General features: G+C 38.6%; 1 protein-coding gene across 2 annotated transcripts in view; it reads right to left on the bottom strand.

Moving 5' to 3' along the window:
- The window catches only part of ARFGEF2 (ADP ribosylation factor guanine nucleotide exchange factor 2), a 61,441-nt gene that overhangs the window by 19,917 nt on the left and 25,798 nt on the right, over window positions 1-15,726 (bottom strand). For both annotated transcript variants that reach the window (XM_035548318.1, XM_035548317.2), the window contains exons 2-14: window positions 9,120-9,150; window positions 8,140-8,263; window positions 7,245-7,391; window positions 6,165-6,344; window positions 5,481-5,700; window positions 4,749-4,820; window positions 4,316-4,464; window positions 3,764-3,894; window positions 2,994-3,228; window positions 2,639-2,738; window positions 2,274-2,413; window positions 1,317-1,425; window positions 621-822 (exon numbers count right to left, since the gene is read on the bottom strand). In XM_035548318.1, coding sequence (XP_035404211.1) covers window positions 621-822; window positions 1,317-1,425; window positions 2,274-2,413; window positions 2,639-2,738; window positions 2,994-3,228; window positions 3,764-3,894; window positions 4,316-4,464; window positions 4,749-4,820; window positions 5,481-5,700; window positions 6,165-6,203 — 1,397 coding nt within the window. In that variant the 5' untranslated portion in view covers window positions 6,204-6,344; window positions 7,245-7,391; window positions 8,140-8,263; window positions 9,120-9,150. The remainder of the gene's footprint in view (window positions 1-620; window positions 823-1,316; window positions 1,426-2,273; window positions 2,414-2,638; window positions 2,739-2,993; window positions 3,229-3,763; window positions 3,895-4,315; window positions 4,465-4,748; window positions 4,821-5,480; window positions 5,701-6,164; window positions 6,345-7,244; window positions 7,392-8,139; window positions 8,264-9,119; window positions 9,151-15,726) is intronic.

The raw sequence follows: 15,726 nt of genomic DNA on the forward strand, positions 1-15,726 counted from the left end.
TTTTTCAAACTTACGAAAAGGACAAAGAACAACACATGAGCTGTATCACGCAATAGGCTATATCTCATAAGGTATATTCAGTTGCTAATAAGGTTATAAGTTACTGCTACCATTAAAAACTGACCCATTTGAAATACCTGAAATTGGAGAATTTCCATGAAACATTAAAAATGTCGCTGTTCATAACATTTATAGGCAAAGATCTCCAAATAAATGAAACAGAAATAAACCATTGCTGGAAAAATCATTTAATTACAACTGTTTCAATAATAGACAACAAATGGTTTAAGAGCTAGAAGACAACATTAAGCCTGTCTGCTCAGATCAGTTTCTATCTAGGTGTATATATATACACACTTTCCTCTCTTGTGTGGCTGAACCAGCACAAAGGAAAGCTATGAAACCACACCCCACTCCACCCAAGATTTCACTGGATTCCTTTTTAACCATGACAGCCTCCAGTGTTAGCTTTTGACAGCAGTAGGCAAGAGCCTTCCAGATTAAAATCAACTTGTTTGTGTCCCTGCACGTATGACTGTCTAAGACCAGAAGAAACAATATGGTTGTATGTATCATTTCTTTACGAGCAAGTTTTTATTTTCTTGTCATACTGAACTTACAGCTCTATCCCATGTTCAATTATTTCCTTTTGTTGTTTGATGACTTCAAATTGCTCAGGGTCATCTGGGACAGAGGTCTGGGTACCAACACTTCCAACTCCTGATGACACCGTGGAGTCCAAGGAACTGACACTACTCCGTCTCCCTCCACTCTCAAGGCATTTCCCTTCAGCCATTTCCTGTTCAGATGGTTTGTACGAACCTATTTATAAACACAGAGAGACTTAAGTCATCCTGTTCAGCAAAAAAAGCATTCAGTCAGAAAAACTTCTACTAGATGTTTATGAGCCAAAATTCTTATTTGAGTAGGTTTACTTTTTGACAGTCTACACTACATGAATAAGCTATATGGATGCAATTCTAAAACAGTTCAGCAAAAAGAAAAAGAGCATCAGCACCTATGCAGAAAACTTGCACTTTAACCTCGCAACTGTAAGATTTGTCACATTTCTTGCTCTACATAAATCAGCTTTTCTAGTGTTGACAATGGCCTGGCTAATAGTCTTAAAACAGAATCTGGTTATTTGAACCAGACATTCAAAGAATCAGTTACTGCAACATCACTAATAACCATCTGTGAAAATATTTTACTTGTATAAACAATTTGTCATGCAAAAACATAGCATCTACACTGCTGAGTAACTTCCAAACCATAAGGAAACACAGGGACAAACTTACTTAAATAAACCATCTTACCCAAGCTAGCCTGATGATTGGGGTTCACATAAAGGTCTTTGCTCCATTCTACCATACACTTTAAAATAGAAACCAAACATTCAAGTCCTTTTTTCCTCAGGCTTAGTTCCTAAAAATATCCAACAACAACAAAAAAAAACAAAAAGCAATACACATATATATTATAGTTTTAGGATGCATTACATCACACCATTCACATCTTAATAAGTTTATCAGTTAGGGGAAGACCTACTGATTACAGAAAGTACATTTCTGTCCCTTGACTATTTAGGCTGGCTACATCCAGGTCAAAAGCAACCATAACCAGACTAACGCCACATTCCTGCTGCTTCTGCAGATGGTCTACTGCCAACTAGTAAGTACAACCAGAGGATGATATACACCAATTCTATATGCAGCTCTGTTGTTGTATGAATCATTAAGAACATACAGCAAGTATATAGCATCAGATCTCTCCACAAACAAGACAAGTGTCTCACTACCTTAGCTGTTCAGTGAACAGTCTTATTCAAACACTGAAGCACAAGTCTCTTGGTATTGCTTCCACTTTCTGGTTAAATGAAAAATGAGGAAAAAAAAATAATCCAGCAAGTACTGATGCAATTCTAATCAAAGGAATGAGGTGCACTCAAGATGAAGGTACTGCTGAGGCATAAATCTCAGGAGAAAAGTCATTGGGTAAAACAGAAGGTGGCTCATTTGATTCTCTCTCCCTTGGCAGGCCAACAAAAGAGCCCAGAACAAGTTGAGTATCACAATGAAAACACACACAGTAAATCCAAGTAAATCCATCATATTGCTTCATCATCCAGTTGTAACTTATCTAACGCAGCTAACTAATAAGTAACATCAGTAGATTATGAACCATGCAAACCACTGGAAGTATCAATAATGTAGAGATATCATCATTTACGGAAAACAAAATCTGTACGTTGTCTTCAGAAGTGTTATTCTTACCTGCAAAGGTGTCATTCCCAATTCGTGCCCACTTCGTCCCTGTGCGATTTTGGACAAATCATTTACAAGGCGTTCAAATATATTAGCAGCGTTTAAATCACAGTCATAGTTAACATAAATATCCACTACACACTGGGCATCTAGAAAATAAATGAAAGTGCAAGAACTAGAGTTCAGCGTAACAGCGTTTTTAAAAGGAAACAGTTTGAGCAGGCAGTGAAGGTTAACACAGACATTTAACCCAATCACTATGGGATCAAATTAATTTTTTCACAAAATTTCTTAAACATTATACGTAGCATTTGTCTTCAAAATAATTTTCCTCTGCTGCCAGAGGAAGTATCTGCTTTTCACAATAGAAATACCTGCACAAATTCTAGTTAAAGTCTGAATCACCATCCATTTGTGTTCAAATGAGCTTGAGGAAGTCTCTAGAATATTCAAGAAGATCTCTTTGAAGAACACCTGCAAAATAAATGCAGTAAAGGACTTGATCTGAAACTTGTTGGAACTACATCAAACGTGCAAATTCATTTCTACTCAGTAATTTCTCTTGAAAAGCGTTCTCTTGCATACTAGAATTCAAATGTAGCAGTAATTTATCAGTTTACTAAGCCAACAAAACTAAAACATTAACTTCTAATTTCCCATTGGATTTTTATCATGGCAGTATCCTTATTTAAGAACTAGAGCATCATTAAACTGATAAAAGTTTCTCACCTCGATCTGCATTTTTAAATGGGTCTTAAAATTTGAGAGAAGCGTGAGAAAGATGGCAAGAGAGAGCTCAAATACATCAGGAACAGATGAGACTCCATTCTTAGATAATGCTACACAAAGGTATTGCTTTATTGCATTGATGAACATTTCATGTGTCCTGAAAACTGGACCAGCATTCTGCAGTACTGAGAGAAGAAGCTGAAGAGACACTATCTTAGAACGCAATTCATGGGATCTAGAAAAAATTCAACATTAAAGAGTTATTGTATCTCTGAATAAATACTTGTGTACTTCTTCCACATCAAGAAAAAACGACTGCTATTTCAAGCCATTTCAAAAGGGGAAAAAAAAATCAGCCTGCAAGTGATGTTGGACAACAGCTACGATCTTCATTTAGAAATTTTCCAGGAATATTAACAACTTGGACTAGGATAGTAGATACTTGCAATTCAATACTACTGAAAAGGATTCCTGCCCTAACACCACCGCCCTCAAAAAAATGAAACCCTTCACAAACACTATAGTTAAGGCCACTTCAACTGATATGGTTAATAAACTTATAACACACACACAAAAAATAATCCCTCAAGTATTACATTTCTAGTAACATGAAGGAAGATTCAATCTTAGATTCATCAAGCTAACTGAAACAAGGGCCTGACAGGTGAATTCTGAATACCTGCTTTAGTATACAGCGACTACTTCACTGCACTCCCTCTGTCTCCAAAAGCTATCTAGAGAGAAGAATGTAATGAATACAATCTCATTACTTGGGATCTGGTGGTCCATCACCAAGTGGTTTCATGGAGAGCTTGCACAGTGACCTGAAGACGAGGAAGGCATCCTTTTGTAGAACATGGGAAAATTTGGCAGCAGCTTGATGTCCAGATACATCTGTTTCCTAAAGAGCAAGAAATAAAACATTAGATCCTCAATGAAACAAATGAACAAAGCAATTGGGAAGATTCTACAGCTCTTCTGAGAAATTGCTACTGATTTAAAAAAAACACTTGTGAAGGCATAAATGAAACCCTAAATGGATACAAGGGATCTGGATTTTTTTTTTCTTCTTTAAACACATGTTGACTGCCTTTCCCTCTTCCCTCCAATATTAAAATACAATTAATAATAAATTTTAGAACAGTTATTTTCAACATCTACCTAAGCTGGAGTTGCTGCTTCCCTTTTAAACCAAAGAAGGACACACACATTAAAGCTTCTGTTCCTTCCCTCCCCCAAATCCCACTGTATTAGTTGGTGTTAAAAAAAAAAAAATATTTCTCATTTCTATCCATACACAGACATCCGGTGAAGTTATTTACCAGGTTATCAGTGGAGGAAACAGACTGTCCATCATCTGGAATCCCGTTTGTTTGTACATTTTCGTTACTAGAGACAGAAAGAGCAGTATCTGCAGTTTCTACCGCAGGCAGAGCCTTAACCATTTCTGTTACCTGTTTCTCTTCAGCCGCTAAAGGAGAAAAAGAAAAATACAATTGAAATCACCCACTGAGCTTGTCCCATGACATTTGTGAAGCTCTACAACTGACTGAGACAGAAGCAGCACTAATAAACTAGAAGAATTTTTCAGTTATGAGCAAAAGACGAATCCTGTAAGACAATGAAAGACTGTTCTTACTGCTTTAGTAGGTGTTCTTTACAAGATACTTAGTAGTAATAAAGCATGCTTTTATGAGAGGAATAAAACATTTTGCAATATGCATGCATCTATTTTACTTCAGAAGATTTCACTACCTTTCACAGCTGACTCGACTACATCTTCCAAGATGCCTTTAACCATTTCCTTTCCTCCATCAGTTGTTTCGTCTGACAAAACAGAGATAATTTTTGAATTTTGTACTTTTGTTTAGGAAGAAGACAAAGAAGAAAGGGGACAGAGGCAGAAGGGTTAAAAGTCGTAGATTTTCTTCACTACCTCTCATTTAAAACCATTTCCAAGAGGCCCCATAAAAATACTCACTTATTTTATTTCCTTAATTTAAATCAAAGCACTGATATTTTTAATGCAGTAGTTTTGTCATTTGTATTTATCAATTCTCAGGAATTTTTTGTTCTTTCATATACTTTCCTAAATTGGATACAGTATAAGGATATGATAACGTCTTTATAACATACATTATTTTTTACCATGACACTTCAATTATCTCAAAGTAATTGTCACCTTAGGCGTACCACGATTATCCTCTCTCCTTTCCTTCGCTTTTATCTAACTAATCAAGTCAAATTCCAGTATAATTCTATATACATAAACTATATATAGTTTTACTAGAATTCTAGGGCAAACATAGACCTTTTCTTCAATGATTATAATGTTGTAAACAATACGTAATAATGGCCTGTATACTCTCAATAGCTACCAAGAAGATGCAAATATGATTTCAGCCAATAACCCCAATCATTTTTCCCAAAAATAACGTAAGAGAACAATTTCCAATAGAAACGTAAACAAAAGCAGTACTTGTTCACCTGATGCTGAAGGAATCAGATCCTGCCCTGACTTCAAGCTTCCATATTCTGTTCGCTCAGGCTCACCATTAGTTAATTCTACACTTAGAGGAGCAGCACATTTGCCTTCCTGATGGTTGTGCTTTAACTGACCAATCTTTGGAGACCTGGTCACCACTTGAGTTGCAGGAGACTGGGATTTTTGCTGATTTGTTTTTTCTATTTCTCTGGATTCTTGTACCTTGAGAAAGCATTACGATAAAGTTAATGCAAGGCAGAAAACATGATAAGGAAAAATAAATGCCTATGGTAACCAATGTTCCTGTGAGAATTCATGTGCTAATGAGGAAAAAAAACCAACAGTGAAGATACCATCACTCAGCCGCTCCAGTCAGAAACACTTGCTTTAGCTTAGCCACTCTGGTATCTAGTTCATTTTAAAAGCAATTCATCATTTGTTTGTACAAAGCTGTTCAGCAAAAACTACAATGTGAAACCTTGTTATCAGCAATAAGCTTCATGTGTTATTTTTAACCAATTGGTCGAATTCCATAACTTCGATATGCTTCACTGCAGGATTTAACAGTTGTTTTAAATTTCAAATCAATAGATATCTAACTACAATGACAGACCTATACAAAAAAAAAATTCTATTCCTTTGTCAAGCTTAGATGTTTGATAGAAGCAAAAGTAATAGGTACATACAGATTGATTTTCCATCCGTGTAAAAATGACATTTAGCATCTGTGTAAGTGTAGCTTTGGCGGTCGTCTGATTAATAAGATTTTTACTGGCCAGATAGATGTTGTAACAGGTTCTAACTGTTTGAAGAACTGTTCCTTCGTGAATTTCTATATACGGAGATGTTACTGCAGTGAGGAGAGCCTGAAAAATTCCATAAAACAACAGAACTGAGGCAATATACTTAATGTAGGTCTTCCATAAAAATCTGTGGTTTTGTTACGAAACACATAGATCTTTTTATAAGACTTCTTTATAAAGAAATACAAGTTTTCTGAAACCACATTTCAAGTAAAAGAAAATTTAACAGAACTTAGATATATCTTTGTTCTCTCCTGACCTGTTAAAGTGTTTTTGTCAGAATTAGTTTTCCAGTGAGAGAGAAATTCCTCCTCTATACTAAACAGTTACTATTACGGTTTATAGCTTCATTTCTGTAAAAGGGACAGTTGGCCTAAAATGTTATCACATTAGATTATTAAGAAGTTCACCAATTTCTAATCTCAGCTACATTAGCTCACATAGATATCAGAATCAGATCACACACTACTGGTGCTCCTATGACTTGTTGAGAAGATGAGCTGCAGCTCTGGAAAAATGGACAAGAGAGCAGACAGACTAGAGCAACAGTCCATGATACTGCATTACATTTGCAGTGCCTTCAATTGGAAGTTCCGCAGCGTGATAGTATAAGGGTGATAGGAATTCAGTGACCTAATGAACGTGGGCATTACTAACCTAGAAGATGAACACCAAGCTGTCCTATTTCTACCAGATAAAGTTTCCAGTCCAGGGGTCATTCCAGGAAGTAGGACCAAAGTTTATACACTATTCCATTATATTCTGCTTCACCAAAAGAAAATTTATTTCACATATCAATTCTGACCCTGTGATAGCCTCCCTAAATTCAGCAACATAGGACCCAGTTTCTCCATTTCTTATGACATTAGCTAAGCAGCATTTCACTTTTAATTTTTTTCAGTTACAAAATCCGAGACAAAAATAGCAAATCAAAATCATGCCAAAATGTGCCAAATAAAATACCTTAATTATCTGCAGTTGTACCCCTTCATCTGTTTGAGGACCCTGAAAGCAATTGCAAATTGTATCAACTATTCGGTCAATCAGTCGTTTTCCAGGAGCTCCGCTATCTGGGGCATTGCCAGTGATATGTCCATATGCAATGAGTTTCTAGGTAAAAAGAACACAAACTAGTTCTACGACTCAGACAATCACATACTGTTTAGTAAAATACAGGTAAGTACAGCATAAGAAGGGCGACAGGGGGGTAAGCAGCATACCTCACTTAACCAACTTTAACATAAAAATTATCACCTTCAGTAGTCTGGGTCCTAAATACTTGTCTTGTTCATACAGGTGGACAAAACAGGACTTAATAAGCAATACACACTCCTCTGCCACTCAGAATATTTCTTTCTACCACAGCCAGACAAAACCTTTTTTTGTCAGTCTTTGTACCTATTCACAATAGAAAAGTTATGCCCAAGAAGTTAGCTAAGGTCAAGTCGCCTTTTTTTTTTTTTTTAAAGTATCTAAGGAGGAACAAGGTAGAACAGTCCCAAAGTCCGACCTCCCATCACATCAGCATTACAAGGGACACCATGGGAAACAGACCTTTCAAAGCAACGCAGATGAAGTATCTTTACAGAATAACGTGAGCATCCATGAGCTTCAATGAATGTTTGTTTCACTACAGAACAACACATGTGCATTTCCTGCTTTCACAAGATTCACTTTGAGCCAAGTGTGATGATAACCTGTTTTGCATGGTTTATGCATCCAAACACCCATAGCAGATATCTGCATAGCTGCATGTTCTCAGGATAATATTCCTTCTGCGCTCAAAGAATGCCAACAGCATGCAAGGTTTTTGTAACTGCATGTTACTCCATTTCACTCTGTCCGAATTGAAGCTTACCTGTAAACAATCCAGGGAAGTACTGACAATGCGCGGTGACTTTGACTGGCAGGCCAACTCAAATGGAAGGAAGTACTTATCTGCTTCAATGAAGTTTGCTTTTGGTGGAGCAACAGTGCCTTCTCTAGGTCAGAGGAGAAGAGCTGTTAGTTTTTCTAAATACATATATCACAGCAAGCTATCCATCCTCTCTTTTCTGATTAAAGCTGAATAGTATACAGAACCATAAAAGTGTAACGTATTCTCTTATGCATGCTTTCTTTAGGAAGTTCAATTTTCTTTAAAATCACATTAAAACAGCTTTACATTTTCATATATTGCATCTGACCTCTTCCATTTATCCTTCAGCTTACCTCTTACCCCACTACACTCCAGTAGTGTCCCACTACCTGTAATACTGCAGAATAATTTAATGATAAAATTTCCAAAGTTACCCTGAATTACTTAAACAGAACCTGTATGAAAAACAGTAAGGAAAAAAATAAACATTTTGGGGGCTCATTTCCTAGCACTGTGCCATGATTTTTGAAAGTGTTGTTCTAAAACATTTTTTAAAAAGTTTAAGGAACTTAATTACGTAAATCTAATTTAAAAATTTATTTAAATATAAGTAATACTGAAATTGGTATTCTTGATGTATGTAATTAGGATCATATACCACCAAACACAGCAAATCATTAGGAACAGTAGGTATTCTATCAGACTGTATTAAGCACAGTAACAGGAAGTGAGAAATTAGCACCTTTTAGAAGTTTTGCAATTATTTCATAGTGAAATTCAGAAGGCAGTTATGGCTGGAGCACCCAGAGCCACAGACATTGTGTAATTGGGACACATGGGCCAGATCATGTTTATGGCAGAAAGGTAAGTAGCTGGATATTCACAAGTACATTGCAGTAACTTGTATGTACTCTTACATTTCCACTACCAAATTATTCAACTTGATGCTTTCCTGCAAATTACAGCAATTAATAATTTACCTTTGCTTTTCCAGCTCTGTTTTTATTTCATCTGGAAGAAAGAAAAATTCAGACGTTAACACCTAAGATGTTATTGATAACATCACCACAAATATGGAAAGCGTAATAAAGCAAAGCTGTTTCAAACCATTACACTTCATTATTAGCTACTCCTTTCCTGTAACTTCTTCAGCATCCCAAGCCAGAGACCATAGACAATTGCAAAATTTATGGGAAGGCATAGCTCTCAACTTCTACAGGAAAAAGCTATCTTTTTTTCCTAAATATTCTTAATAAAAAGGTATATTTAGAAAAAAAACTAGCAACCCAAGTATAATTTTTCTTTTAGGGTAAGCCTACATCACAGAGAGCTCAGGTTTGAGGAAGTCTTTAAGCCGCTGCAGGAACCATTAGTTCAACGCATCAGAGCTTCCTGTTAACTACAATGCTGGTTAGTTCGCTTCTGACAAACCTTACAATATGACATCAGCTGAATAAACAAACTCTTACTCAGAGATAAGGAATATTAAATGGATGCTGGCACCTTGCCAGCAGCTTTTTTTTTTTTCTCTCCTCCTCCTCCTTTTTGAAATTACAGTTTTGGGGAGCTTTTTGTAAGAGTAAATACGGGAAAAATGCATCCCTCATTTCTATTACAAACACCAGCAAATCCTTAAGATCCCAGCATGTTTTTTTTTTTTGAAGATTTCTAATGCATCACCATGATGCACAATACAGACTGCACTACACCAGACACAAACTGAACACTGACACAGAGCAAATACAGCACATGCCGTAAGGGTGCACAGCTACACACATTTTTAATACCATCTGGAATCCTGTCCCTCCCATCCAACCCCATGCCCCTGCAAGTTACCATACCTAGGAAACTTGTTTAAACTGCAAAGTTATTGGAAACTGATCGATCACTCAGTGCTGGCTCTTCAGAGTCCTGGCAAGAAACCAATGTTTTGGACTGTACTGAGTTAGGTGACTTCAGTGCTGCCTGTGACTTCTTTCATCTCAAAAGCATCAATACGCAAAACATATTAATGAACAAGAACTGCAACAGATACATATTATAGGGTTTTGCACAGTCCTTTTGTTCAAGGAGCATTACAAGAATCAATCCTTGCAGAGTATGCCAGTTTTGTAGCACTACTATTCCTGTTTTACAGAGAAAATGCAAGCAAAATGCCAAGGAAACCCATATAACTACAAACCGTAGTACAAGCCACTACATCTAGGACTCGGACTTTCTACTCTGTCTGCCATATTCTCTCATTACTGAAGGCCAACAGGGTCAGGAAAGAAGCAGAATGACACCCATTAGTAATAAAAGATGCGAGTAGAGCCAAATGAACATTATCACCCCAAATTTGATGGAACAATACAGCAAAACTGAACACAGACCCACCATGGGTCATGGCTCTGTTTATAAGTCCACTGTTTTCTAATTAAGCCAATCATGCAAACAAGCATGCCTAAAATAAGCTATTCACTTTTTACTAAAAAAAAAAAAAAAAAGTCACCACTTCTGCCTATCCTTCCCCATTTCTCAGCTCCTGAGCTATAACCATTGCAGCTGCTTAAGCCAGATTTGCTCCTGCTCACCTCTGCCACTAAATTGGGCTCTAAAAAGTGCCAGCTATCTCCCAAACTTTGGGTCAGTTGGGGTTTGGCATCCTTCCTTCTATAGGCACTCAGCTGCTCGCAGGAGAGCTGAAGGTGACAGGCACTACCTTCGCTCTGCCGTGCTGTCCTGGGGGAGGCACAGGACGAGCTTGTTGGGAGGGCAGCTTGGGGTGGGGTTGAGATGACTGCATTTTCTCCAAAGTAAAAATTCCTCAACTAGAGATTAAGTTGTTTATATAAAAAAAAAAAAATCAAACTGCACTAAAAACATGGAGCACTGAGCCCACCCAAGAAAATAAAAGGTTGTTTTGTAAAATTTAATACTGCACAAGCAAACAGGTTTCATTATTAGCATCTATAGCTGAGAATAATCTAAGTGCTCAATTCTATGTTTATAGAGTAACGAAGTGATGTGTTTTCCCCCACCAGCACCGCCAAAAAATTCTCTATACACAACTGAAAGACTTTTTTCTTCTTTCACACAAATCACCCTCCGCCTCATATTGTTAACTAGCAAATCAGCATTGCAAAAACTGTTTTAAACGCAAGTTTAATGAAGGTTTTAACCTTAAGGACACATGATCCAGGCCCATCTTAGGTTTAATATTTCAATAATACCTTCACTGAGATAGGTATATTAGATCTTGCACTAGAAAAAATACAAGAATAGTATCTCATATTAAAGCAATGATGATTTTACTTTCCAAAATCTTCCATAAATTAAATAACAAAACAAAACAAAATCTAACCAAATGCTGATGAAGTTCCCCACAATTTTGTTATATAAAGGGTTTTCCAAAGCAGCATAAAAGTGTCTGCATCACAACAGCATTTTAATAAATAACGCTGGCAGAAAAGAGTAAGTAAAAAGACAAAAACAAGTTACAGGCATGCCCCTGCTACTGATTGCATCAAAATCGTTTGGAAATCTCCACATTTGAAGAGCTCATTTGGTGGTCTGACCACCAAAAGCCAAGTGAAACAAACTGTTGCCTAACTGAAGTCTGTTACCGTGAGGCACTCGCCAAGCCCAGCCCAGGCAGAGCCAGCCTGCAGCAGCCCTGAGCCACCGCCACGCTTCTGGTCTGTGGCTGCACCCCTTCCTCCTGCGAGCGGAGCAGTCCCAACGCAGGTCAGCTTCTGGCCTTCACAGGGCACTGCTGACCCTGCACTTGGTGCTTGTGGTACTAGAGCTAACTGGTACTTTCAAGGGCAGACCGCAGAAGCATGCCTCCATCTGCTTCAACCAGCAGCATCTTCAGCTCCACGCACCACGTGTGCTGCCCACTCAGCGCAAGCCTTCCGGCGCTCCCACCAGCCAGCGAGGCCTTGCAGCCATTTCTTCCAAAGCTTCTTTGCCGTTATGAAAGCATTTGGCATGAAGCACATGCCAAAAGTAACTCCTGTTCTGTGTTAGACAGTTTAAGTTTGCGTATATTGAAACCTACGTATTAAAAGGAAGGACAATTGCTGGCTTGCAGCTGGATGCACCCCGTGCTAATGAATGGTCAGGTTCATCCCAGTGGAAGCAAACCAGTTCCTGTGCAGAGAGCGGCAGTTTGTTAGCACAAGGACACGAGCAATGTCATTCCAGAGCTTGTCAGAACACTGGAAAGCAATGCCAATGCAAACACACAGCAGAACCGGCTTTTTTTTTTTTTTTTTGGTACAGTCCACTGCATTGCCTAATTCCAGGCTGCCTTAAATTTAAAACAAAAAGCAAACATGCAAAAAGACATCCTATGTTTATTGATTCTATCCCTCTGTAGAGAGAGCCCTTTACAGGAGGCTGCCACAGTGAAGCAAGACCTTGCCTTGTGCCAGCACTCCCCAAGCACACCAGCAAAGAGGCTTTACTAAACCAAGAAACAAACTCACTTTAGCCATTTGTCATTTCTATCAAGAGACAAACACACATATAGATTCCTAAGCGAAGGCATGGCAGAAGAGATTTTTTTTTAAATTAATTAACAAACTAAACAAATTCTGTTGCTTACAAAGCTCAAAGGTATGTACGTGGAAGTGCCTAGGCAATCAAATGTCACAGAACCAGGCTGGCTGCATAGTACGTCATTAAAACCGGTCCTAGTAGGGGAAGATTAATATAATAGTTCTGAGAGTCTTTCTTTGAGAGACCCGGGTACACAATTAGCGTTTCACCCATACGAACTGCTGTGATACACGCTGCCTATACTCCACTGGAAATTCTTCAGGATACAGACTGTTTCAGTAGGCTTGCTAAGAACTGTGTATGCCCAGAGCTCCACAGAGGGGCTTATTAGGCAACTATTTATATACAATACACTGGCTGTCTGTTTAAAACCAGTTTTCTTAAAAACTGCAGTTTTCTAAGGCAGAGCAGAACAGCTTCTCTGTTTAAAAACTTTATTTCTCCTCGCCTCTCCTGGGGTTTACTGGCACTAAGAGCACTGGATACAACCATTACACCTACTGATGAAGCAAGAGGCTGAATGAAGGAATCCATTCAACTCTGCTTACTCAACATTTACCCTGTATATTTCAAGAGGGGATGGACAGAGCAAAAAAATTTTTTTTTTTAAATAACTGAGAAATGGTTTTGTTACCAAACCCATTTCCAAGGACACATCTATCATTGCTTTGGGCCAACAGTGCAAGCTAACAAGCCCTGTACAGTTCAGGAGCGAATAAGCACTCCTTTCACCCTTCCCATGTTTATACCCTATTTGAGCCTACAACACTTCTCATTTCTACGAAGTCATGAAGATATTTTGCAGTCCGAAACTGCAGACTACTGCTCCAGTAAAGCACACATTGGGAATGGAAGAACAGGGCAACAGCAGTTTAGAATTAAATATCACCTGTATTTCCTAGATAAGAATGACAGCAATTTTCACTGGTAACTTACTTAAGATCTCAGCAGTGAAACACATTATGAACTAATAAAAGAGAAAACAGGAACATGATTCCCATAGTTAGAAATATATTCCTCTGTCTCACCAAACAAAAATTTAAAGCATGTGTAATTAACAGAAACACTACTCCAGTAACACCACAGCAGAAGCTATAGAAATAGCAGCAGGCTAGGTAGATTAGGTAGTTCCAGAATACACCAGTTCCTCTCTATTTAGAGCAAGAATTTACTTGTGACCCGTGCCATGCTGACTGCTTTATAAAAGATATGATAGCTCAAGGCTCCATTAAAGAGACCATTGTATAAAGAAGACAGCATAGCAAATGGAGTTTAGTCATAGGTAGAGGGGCATTATTTGAAATATGACATGGAAAAATAAAAGACAACATCTGTCACAGTTACCAGGTCCATAAAGCTGACTTTACATTTCTCTCAAATTGAATTAATTGTACTCAGACTTAATTATTAAAGGATAACTGGACTTTACTATTATTGAAAACACTGCAGCTTCTTTCTTGCAAAACCATTTGTGTAGATTAAAAAGTCTGGCCTGAATTCTTTAGACTGCAAGTAATGTTCTTCCCACATTCCCTAGCATATTTACTACAGCACAGGACTTGATAATTAAGCTAACACTTTTGAAATTAAACTCAGTTTTATTTAACAAAGTATAAGCTTAATTAAGCTTACGTAAAGTAAAACTGGTTTTCTATTTGAGTAGAACAGAGCCTATTCTACACAGAATAAAGTTTAAAAATAAAAAGCACACATGAATGTAAGGAACTATCTTCATGTTGTCAACTTGAAATGATGTAACATTTACCAAATATAACTGTAATCAAGGCCCTACTAGTGTAGGAGAGTTGGGTAACAGAAGGTTATCTATTCATGCTGACCTCTGCTTTAGTCCAGTCAAGTCGTACATAGACTTTTTTTTCAGCCTGATTAACAACATTTATATCTATTGTCACAAGCATTAACCGACATCAAACATACTGTACCTTAAAAAACTGAGAGGTAAAACAGCTATAATGCAAAAGACAAATGCCAATAAGTGGCTATTGCATAGTACTTCTCCTCTCGCATCACAGTCTTTGATGTGCTAGTAAACGAAGACCTTCCTACTAAACTTTCAAGAAAGTTCCCTTTCTCAAAAAGTATTTATGTAGCAGACAAGCAGGTTTCCAGTCTTGTAAATAGGTTGGGTGGATGTTGGTGGGGAAGTCCGGAAAGTAGGAAAAGTAATCTCTATTGCTCACAATGTCAACTTTAAATAATAATAAAAAATACACTTCTACGTAGTTACCACTAGGTAGTTAGCACCTTCAGATTTCTTCAAGGTAAGGACTGTGGGCAGGAAGGTAAAAACAATGGCTATTTTTCAAGTTTGCTTTCATAACACATTCGACAAGACTTGCCTCTGCTCAGCGTCCTTACTCAGCCAGTCTCTCCTGTTTCAATTTTCTACATACAGTAAATACACTCAAGTTAAAGGAAAAATGTTGGTGCAAACCAGGTGAAACTGTAAGAGAGATCTGTGCTGTAGAATAAGAAAGGCCACAGAAAACTCTACCTGTAAGAGCCATAGTGCTTTACCTAGTTTTTCCCCTGCACGTCATGCCACCTGCTTTCACAACTTTAACACCTAGTCCTGTACTATGAAAGGACCGATTTGCAGTTGCAGGTTTGAAGACCAGCCTACGAAGTTTGCAGAAAGTGCCTCAGTTGTGCAAGACACCACGCCATATGCGGCCGCCCCAAGTTTTTAGCTAGTCCATGAGTCAGACAGAAGGTGTGGGAGGACTACCAGGCCCAGGACAGCAGAAGGGCCCCTCCAACACCCCGTGTCCCAGCCGAAACGCTCGGAGCTGATTTCCCCCAGCTGAGTCCCGGCGGGGCAGCCCCGCGCCCCTCCTGCTTCACAGACCCCGAATGCAGGCGGCGCCTGGGCTGCCCGCCTCGCACCGGCGCTGCCCGCCCCTCCCGAGCCCTGGGCCGGGGCCGCGGGGCTGTTCCCCGCCGGGACGTGCCGTGACAGCCCGAGCAGGGCCGGGTAGGACCGGGCCGAGCAGCGGCGGCGGCTCCCGGCCCGGCGGGGGC

The sequence above is a fragment of the Cygnus atratus genome, chromosome 16, assembly GCF_013377495.2.
Source record: "Cygnus atratus isolate AKBS03 ecotype Queensland, Australia chromosome 16, CAtr_DNAZoo_HiC_assembly, whole genome shotgun sequence".
Taxonomy (NCBI): domain Eukaryota; kingdom Metazoa; phylum Chordata; class Aves; order Anseriformes; family Anatidae; genus Cygnus; species Cygnus atratus.